Below are 8,789 nucleotides of genomic sequence, written 5' to 3' on the forward strand. Positions count from 1 at the left end.
AATACACGTAATGCCAAAGAAGTTAACTTGACGTGATAATAACAGATACAGCAAATTTAATAAAAGTGCTTACCTTGTGAGAGCATAGTGATTACTTTTAGACAGACATACTCCTCCATTCGTAGTCTCACTCGCCTAAACATTAACGTGACATATGTGATTTTTTCCACCATGAGTCCTACATCTTGCCGCAATTGGTCCATGGTTATCGGCCGACCCATCATGCTGGTTAGGCATCTTTGCAACGTATACATGTTGTTCGTTACCTGGTTATGAAATTTTTATTAGAATAGGTCCGTAAACACATTTGTCGTATTTATAAATTATCCCTGGTAAAAAAAAGTTGATAGAGAACGATTGAGAACAATAAGATTTATCAATTTGTATCGTTTCTATAAGCTTATATCATTTTTCTATCGTCGACCTTGCAAGCATCAGATTGGATATAAATCCTATCGTATTTTGTCAAGTTCTGTAAGATTTCTATAAGATTTGATTCAAATTAATGAATTCACAAACCAGATTTCGTATTAAAAACGATAGGATTTTTCTATCATTCTGTATCTTACATCTATCTCTATCTTATCATAACTTTTTTTATCAAGAATTCTTTAGATAAAAACATTGTCAGAAATATACATATTGCGCCTATATTTAAAAAGTGATTATCTCATGATAGTCGGAAAATCACGAACAGCAAGAGCTTTGTTTTATTATTAAAAACTTATTTTATGTTCAAATCTAATAAAAAATGATGATAGACGTAAATAAACAAATAGTTGATGTATAATTATAAGCATTAAAAAACTTATTTCTTACTTGGCTTTTATTTTATTTTATTTTCTGCTTAAGTGTTTATCATTACTCCACTCTCCCCTATATTCTTAACATTATCAAATGTTTGTAACATTATCATTTTTAGCATTTTCGTTTCGCAACTTTTTTCGAATCGTGATAATTTTGAATTTTATATCACTTTTTTTCAATTGTGATATTCTGACGATTTTTATGAAGTTAATTCTATTTATGATTGATATAATTATTGTGATTGATATAATTATATTACAGTATTATTCACTGAACTCATTCATGATAATAATTTGAAAATCATGTTTTTTTGAGTTACTTTTGAAGTAAAGAAGCGTACATAAAACTAATATTAATAAAAATGAATAATGATATATTAACATAGATAGTATTAAAAATTACATCATTTAAATGAATTGAATTATACTAATACTAATTTATCATCAAAATTGTGTTTTGTGCACAAATGTGCATCTAAAAAAATTTTCGTATAAAAATAATAAAAAGATTCTTTTATAGAATCTGGATTTTTTAAATTTCGTTTGAAAATTGATACACGAAAAACAATATTGTTGTAACTTCTAGAAGATATGTGCTGAATATTGTAAGGAAAGTATTGTAAGGAAAAATTATTTATAGTGTATATATATATATTTATAAAATGTATACGCTCATAAATTATTGTAAGCTGTAATTACTTCTTGCATAAAGTCTGCACCCGTCCCATCAGTAGCGACATTTGTCAATCTATGATGACCGTGCATTGCTTGGTAGGCAGATGTGGTCAGCACAAGAAGTTCATGCCATTTGTGGGTGAGCAACCTTGTGTGAACTTCGACTGGCAATTCAAGGTAAAACGGTAACCTTTTGGTCCACTGCACCAACTTGTATACTATGCTGTCTCCTATCTGACACAGCTTGTCACTTAAATCTGAATTATGGTCCAGCAGCTCGTCCAAGTTCTGTAACAAACAGTGGCCATGTACAAATCTTGGAGCGCAGTTATTTATTTGAGGATTTAATTTGGAATTGGCGATGAGAATAAATCTAATTAAGTAAAAGAAATCCTATTTTCAATAAAAGGATATTGTTTAATCACATTTTCCTTGAAATACGTTTCACTAATTATTGATTATTGCAATAAACATTGTCGAAACTTCGATGATCGAATTGAGAAAACACCCGCAAAGAATTCCAGGTTCAAATTCTTAGTCAAGGTAATATTTTTCACAATAAATTATTTAAAATTATAAATTCTTATTAACATCAAATTACACAAGTCTGCATGTTCCTGCGTTCTGGAAAGTAAAAGTCGTTTCTTATGTAATTTTTTGTATTGAAGTCGAATTCGGCCGCAGAATTAGTCTATCACATCAGATTACTAAGATAATTTGATTTAAATAACCCAAAAAGGACGATTTTGATTGTATTTATCGATTTATTACTAACAACGAAATTTTTTTCTGCCAATTCTGCATGTGGCATCTTAAAATACTAGTTTTATCTTTAAAATTAATTGTGATTTGTATCTGTACGATTTTTTCTCGCAGTGATATCAAAGTTTGAAGTTGGAAAATCTATAACGTATTCCTCTCTACTTGTGAAGAAATCTCAAATTTTACATAAAATTTATTGAAATTTACGATCCGATGATGACTTCAGTATGACTTTGGATCAAGGTCATAAAGTGAAAAGCTGCAAGAGACAAAAATCATTTATTTTCTTCTCATAAAGTTCTGAGAATTTTTTCAGAATTTTTTAATATATTATTTTCTCATGTTGGTAAAAATAAAAAATGCGGTAAAAAGTTAAAAAGTTGATAAAAAATTCTGAGAAAATTCTTAGAATTCTATAAGACTTTTCGACTCAGTTTAGTCCGCTCTATCTACACAAAAGCGATTGGCAAAAACTTTCGAGACATCCTATATATATATTATAGTATCATGTTATTAAATTGCTTGTCGATTTAATATTCCAGTAAATGAGAATGGATTGAAATGAATTGAATCAGAGCTAATACTAGTTTAATATTCGAAAAAAAAACATTAATATTTTTAAAGATTAAAAATAACAGTATATTTAAGAGCTAATTGCAGACTTGTTGCATAAAACAAATTATATTTTCTCTCAAGTTCATATAAGTTCATATAAGTTCATATAATCATAAAGTTCAAACCTCATAATTTAGAAATTTAGAAATTTTTACATGTTTAGGTTACGTGAGCGCTCTCTTCAGAAAAAGCCGATAAATTGAAATACATAATGAGACTCCATCCTCTCAAAAGAAAAACGGTTTTTGATTAAGTTTCCAGAGTAATCAAATATATAATAGTGTTATTCACTTTATCTCGGGAGCTGCTCGGAATTGCTCCGAACGAACCCGGCGTACTTGAAATGTAGGATTCACACTACGTACGGCATTCGTCATAAGACATCCGATATTCATCGTTACGATGAATTCCGAGTAGCTTCTGAGAGACAAAACGAACAATGCTAATGATAGTTGCTCACATGACGATTGGAAGACCATGTGGAGAAATCTATGCGATCAGCGAAATATAATCAGTCAGACATAACAGATGCGTTAATAAGTTAAAAAAGTAAATCAGTGTAATAATAAAAAAACTATATATAATAAACTGTATATAATAAAGGTAAATGATCAGTATAACGCCCCTCACTGTGTATTTTTGTGTATTTTCATGTATAAAATATATTTCGAGAAGGAAAATTGTCGGACAAATCTCATTTTTTTTAAATTTAATTTCAAAGTTTTTTGACGGTAAATTAGAAAATGATAATGTATTTGTAAAGATACACAAATTTACAAAATTACAGGAAAATTGAAGATGAGGACGCTATACTAAACATTTACCATAATAAATTATTGCATCTATAATCAAATTAAATATAAAATTAAATATAAATAAATTAAATTAAGTATAACATAATAAATTAAATTAAAGAGTAAACGACAACGGATAAACACTCATATTATACAGGATGTATTATTATAAATACATGTCAATACACTTTAGATGATAAATCTATACACTAAAATAAGTAAAAAACATCATATGAACATGTCTTACATATCTTAGTTTTCAATGAGGTTTTCAAGTTATGATTAAGGAAAATGTTCGAAATGTGGGTCAACATACACTAAGCTATTGTATAGCTTAGCATGTCTCGACATTATTTAATGTTTACAAACAATATCATTTAATACAAATGGACAGAATTTCAAACAATCGGTATCTTAAGCTCGCGAGTTGTTCTAAATATTGTTCTAAAAGCGGCAAAATAGTAATGTACATTTATGCTGAAAGCATATTATAAAAGCATATTATAAAAAAATATAATAAAAAAATATAATAATAAAATATAATAATAAAAATAGCCGATATACATTTAATGTATCTTCATGAACTCCTGATTTCAATCCATTAGATTTTTATTTTTGGAGCCATTTAAAATCTATTGTGTATTCAACGCTGGTAAACAATATGGATGATCTGCGAGAAAAGATACTAAATGGATTTGAAATTATTCGAAGAATACTTGGTATTTTTGAACGAGTGCGGAATTCAATGCTAGGGTATATAGTAGCGTGTGTTGATGCATAAGATGGACATTTCAAACATTTTCTTGAGATCTCTTTCACCAACTTCAGTTAAGCTAACTGACAGTTACATTAACACGAGTATACTGAACAAGCCTCATGTAACCGTCGGTTAGTTTAACCGAGGTTGGTAAAAGAGATTCTTAATCATCTATAACTTGAAAACTAAGATATGTAGGACATATGTTCATATGATGTTTTTTTTACTTTTAATATATAGATTTATCTCCTAAAGTATTGAAATGCATTTATGAAACACTTTATATTTAATTTAATTCATTTATATTTAATTTTATTCTCTGACTATAGATGCAATAATTTATTAAATAGATTTTTATTATTACACTGACTGATTTATTTGTTTTTTTAACTCAAGAATGCATCTGTTATGTCTAACTGATTATATTTAATCCACGATCGCACATTCAAATTTTTCCACACGGTTTTTCTAACCGTCATATGAAGCTTTCATTGGAAACAACTTAATTTTCAATTCATTTTAATGTCATTTTGACGTTATCGTGACTTAATGTTCTACTTGAGATAAACCGATGTGCAAGAACTTTAGCTAAAAAAACCATACCTATAATGTTTTCAATTTGGTTTTTTTCTGAAGAAGGTGCTCGATTACGTAGTCAAATCATGTCAAGATTTCTAATTTATAAGTTATGTTATGAGATTTGAACAATTTTGTATGAGTACTTGAGAGAAAATATAATTTGTTTCACGCAACAAATTCTGTGGTTTACTCCTAAATACCCTGTTATTTTATATTTTTAATTTTTATTATTTAGAGAAAAATTTTTTTTTTTTTTAATTCAAAGAAATATTTCTTTGCTATACGGTTAAAAAATTTCTTGAATATAATTTTTTTTAAATCAAACAAGTTTGTTTATTTAATTTTAAAAAATAATCCAACATAAGAAAAGTAATTTCAAAAAATAATGTTTAAATAAAAAAAATGATATTTAAATCAAAGAAAATTTTCTTTAACTATATAGCAAAGAAACATTTATTTGAATCGAAGAAACTTTTCTGTAGATGCTTTATTATTTTTATTGTATTATATTGTTTCATATTGTATTGTATTATATTGTTTATTTAAATATAACAAATTTTATTTCTAAGACATTTAGATTAATAAATAATTTATTAAGACCGTAATGTGAAAATACACAATAAATAAGAATATTTAGAACGATCGAAGCTAGATCTTCATTGCTTTAAATAATTCAACGTGAATTATATACATACTCTGTATATGTATATGCATGTATATCACGTTTGTAATCATTTGAACTGCACATCGAATTTTCCAGACTTATAAACGCAATTACACTACTATAATAATATCATAAATTAAATTAAATTTACAAGCAAATTTTAATAATTTTGTTAATCAGATATTATATTAGAAAGATATTAATGGACTGAAAAACTGCAAATAAATTTATTGTAAGAAATATTATCTTGGGAGTCGAACTCGGCTCCAATCTCTTGTATTTCATATCCTAAGCCTATAGGCCTTAGTAATATTCTTCGCAATAATCAGTATATAGAAACAATAATGCATTTTTCAGGCAGCATGTATACACAACAACAATAAATGATTTATTAAGTGACCGTAAGGTGAATAAGTAAGAATATTTAAGCCTATAACTCTTACGAAAAAATACACCGATTAAGCGCTAGCAGTCCGAAATGACTGATTAAAATTAAATATAACTTCCAAATAAACCTCCATCTTGAGGATTAGTACTTAATTTGAGTATTATTTCGAACCGCCAATGCCTAGTTCAGTGTATTTTTTGGTAAAGCAAAGGTCGAAGCTGAATCTTTACTGCTTTAAATAATTCAATGTGAATTATATATATATATATTACATAAATTTATACATACTATTGTAGGAATTTTATATTTTTTTTCATTCCGTATTATTCAATCAGCAGTGTATGTTATTATTTTAAATTTACAAAACGTGGCTTAAATATACAATCTATAAATAAAAGAGCAAAAAAGTTACACAGGATATCAGTAGCGAAAGTCATATATTTAAAATTTCATCAATTTTTAATATAAATAAACATAAATGTTTCGGCCAAGATATTGCCATCTTCAGTATGTAAAATAATTAAATAAGAGAGTAAAATAAAAAGGTTCAGTCCTGTCCAAATTTGAGCTCCGAAGCCAAAAAGCAATCGACGCAAAAAAATTCAATATGGATAAAATTTCGGGGACTGTAAAATATTGATATGCATTTATAGCTTATCAACAGTTTACAGTTTCTAAAATTTTACCCAGTAAACGGAATAAATTAAAATTTTTTGAATGCATATTTTAAATTCATAAAAATTGAAATGAAGTGAATCCGAGCTGACACTAGTTTAATATTTGAAAAAAAATCTTATTTATATTTTTAAAGTTTACAAATTTTATTCCTAAGACATTTAATAATAATTATACTTTAATAATAATTATACTTGAAATTAACTATTTCAAATTAATATTAAAAAACGCATCTTAGTGGGATTTGAACCTGGGACCTCTGGATTATGAATCTTCTGCGTTACTTACTATTACATCACTTCTTCAATTGATAAGTATGTTATTTACTTCAATGTGTACTTCAATCAGCTAATCCACCGCACAAAATTACATAGATACAATAAAAATATCAACATATATATAATGATTTAATACATATATATAATGAAATATAAACAATTTACATTACTATGAGACGACATTGAGTAAGAGTCAAATAACCTAATCTCGCTTGGCTGATCTCGCGCTACAATCAGAGTAATATTCGGGATGTGTTCGATTTGATTTGCGAGTTAACATTCTTTTATTTCTAATTAAAGAATAATAAAGAACATAACTGAATTATTTTTACGTTATTATAAAGTTTTTTGAATTTAGTTGGATTAAAAATTTCCTACTCATAATTTTGAATAAATTAAGTGACATTTATGGTTCATTTTTAAATAAAAATTTTATATTTTTAAATAAAAACTTTAACTAAAATTTTTTTTATTTAATTGGATTAAAAAATTGCATTTCCTATTCAGAATTTTGAGTTGAGCAATTCACGATGCACAGAAAATGCTAATAAATAAATGCTAATATTAGTAAATGCTAATGCTAGTATAGATTAAAAAGTCCTATAAATGAATAAAAATACATTCAGGATTGAAAAGGCAAAGACATTTGCTTCATGCAATTCCTATAAATGAATAAAAAATGCATTCAAGATTGAAAAGCATTCATTGTAACATTCCTAAAAACCGTATTTCTGAAAATTTGAATCCATTCCAATCTATTTTAATCCATTCTTGTTCACTGGATTACACATAATTCTTTTACATTACAAACGATTTTGCATTCTGGCTCTGGAGCTTAAACTAGACAGGCCTGTACGTGCTAGATCCTTCGAGCATGAGCGAGCGTGCATATGATGAGCGTTTTATGCAAAGAATTAACACATTGTAAGGATGCGATTATATGTAGCACGGTACGCAGTACGCGATACAGTAATTAACTAGGTAACTATAGAAACCGCACAAACCGTGCCGCTTGCTTCTTTTTCCTGCTATTATATGAAGTAAGCCGCGGTAAGCGGTACGAACTAGTGACACATTCACATTACTAAGCTACTTTTTAATAGAATTAATTGATTTAAATGCAATTATTAAATAAATTCATTGAAAAAATAAGAGTATTGATGAAATATGCATAGAAATAAGTTAATATATTAAAAAAAATTCATATTAAAGTTAATTTGTCACTAGCCCATGTGACTTACTGTGCTTTATGTAATAGGAGGGAAAAAAAGAGAGCAAGTGGTTTGCGCGATGTTTACACAAACGAGAATGGATTGAAATGAAAAATTTCAAATTTTCAGAAATATTGATTCACAAAGGTTAAAATGAATGCTTTTCAATCCTGAATGCATTTTTACTTATAAGAGCATGGAGCATATTTCTATGCCTTTCAATCTAAAAATAATATTAGCTTTTCCTGTGCAAAACAACACAATTGTGAATACTGTTCGATTCAAAATTTTGAATAGACAATTTTTCAATCCAATTGCATCTAATTGAATATAATTGAATCCAATTGATTCCAATTAAATCTAAAAAAGTATTCACTATTTAAAATACGCATTCGGATAGAAAAAAATTTCAATCCATTTTAATCCATTCTTATTTGCTGGGTATAAATTCCGCGGGTATATGTACCGCGTACTGCGTTACGTGCAATCGCACCCTAAGAGAAGTTTGTGAATGAGTTTTTGTTCCTCTGATCCATGTCCTCTACATGAGTGAGTCTACACTATACTTATTTATATATATATATA

General features: G+C 27.5%; 1 protein-coding gene across 2 annotated transcripts in view; it reads right to left on the reverse strand.

Moving 5' to 3' along the window:
- The window catches only part of LOC108688372 (hormone receptor 4), a 183,613-nt gene that overhangs the window by 25,403 nt on the left and 149,421 nt on the right, over positions 1-8,789 (reverse strand). For both annotated transcript variants that reach the window (XM_018194612.1, XM_018194611.1), the window contains exons 8-9: positions 1,506-1,769; positions 74-266 (exon numbers count right to left, since the gene is read on the reverse strand). In XM_018194612.1, coding sequence (XP_018050101.1) covers positions 74-266; positions 1,506-1,769 — 457 coding nt within the window. The remainder of the gene's footprint in view (positions 1-73; positions 267-1,505; positions 1,770-8,789) is intronic.

This window comes from Atta colombica, unplaced genomic scaffold (assembly GCF_001594045.1).
Source record: "Atta colombica isolate Treedump-2 unplaced genomic scaffold, Acol1.0 scaffold23, whole genome shotgun sequence".
Classification (NCBI taxonomy): Eukaryota; Metazoa; Arthropoda; class Insecta; order Hymenoptera; family Formicidae; genus Atta; species Atta colombica.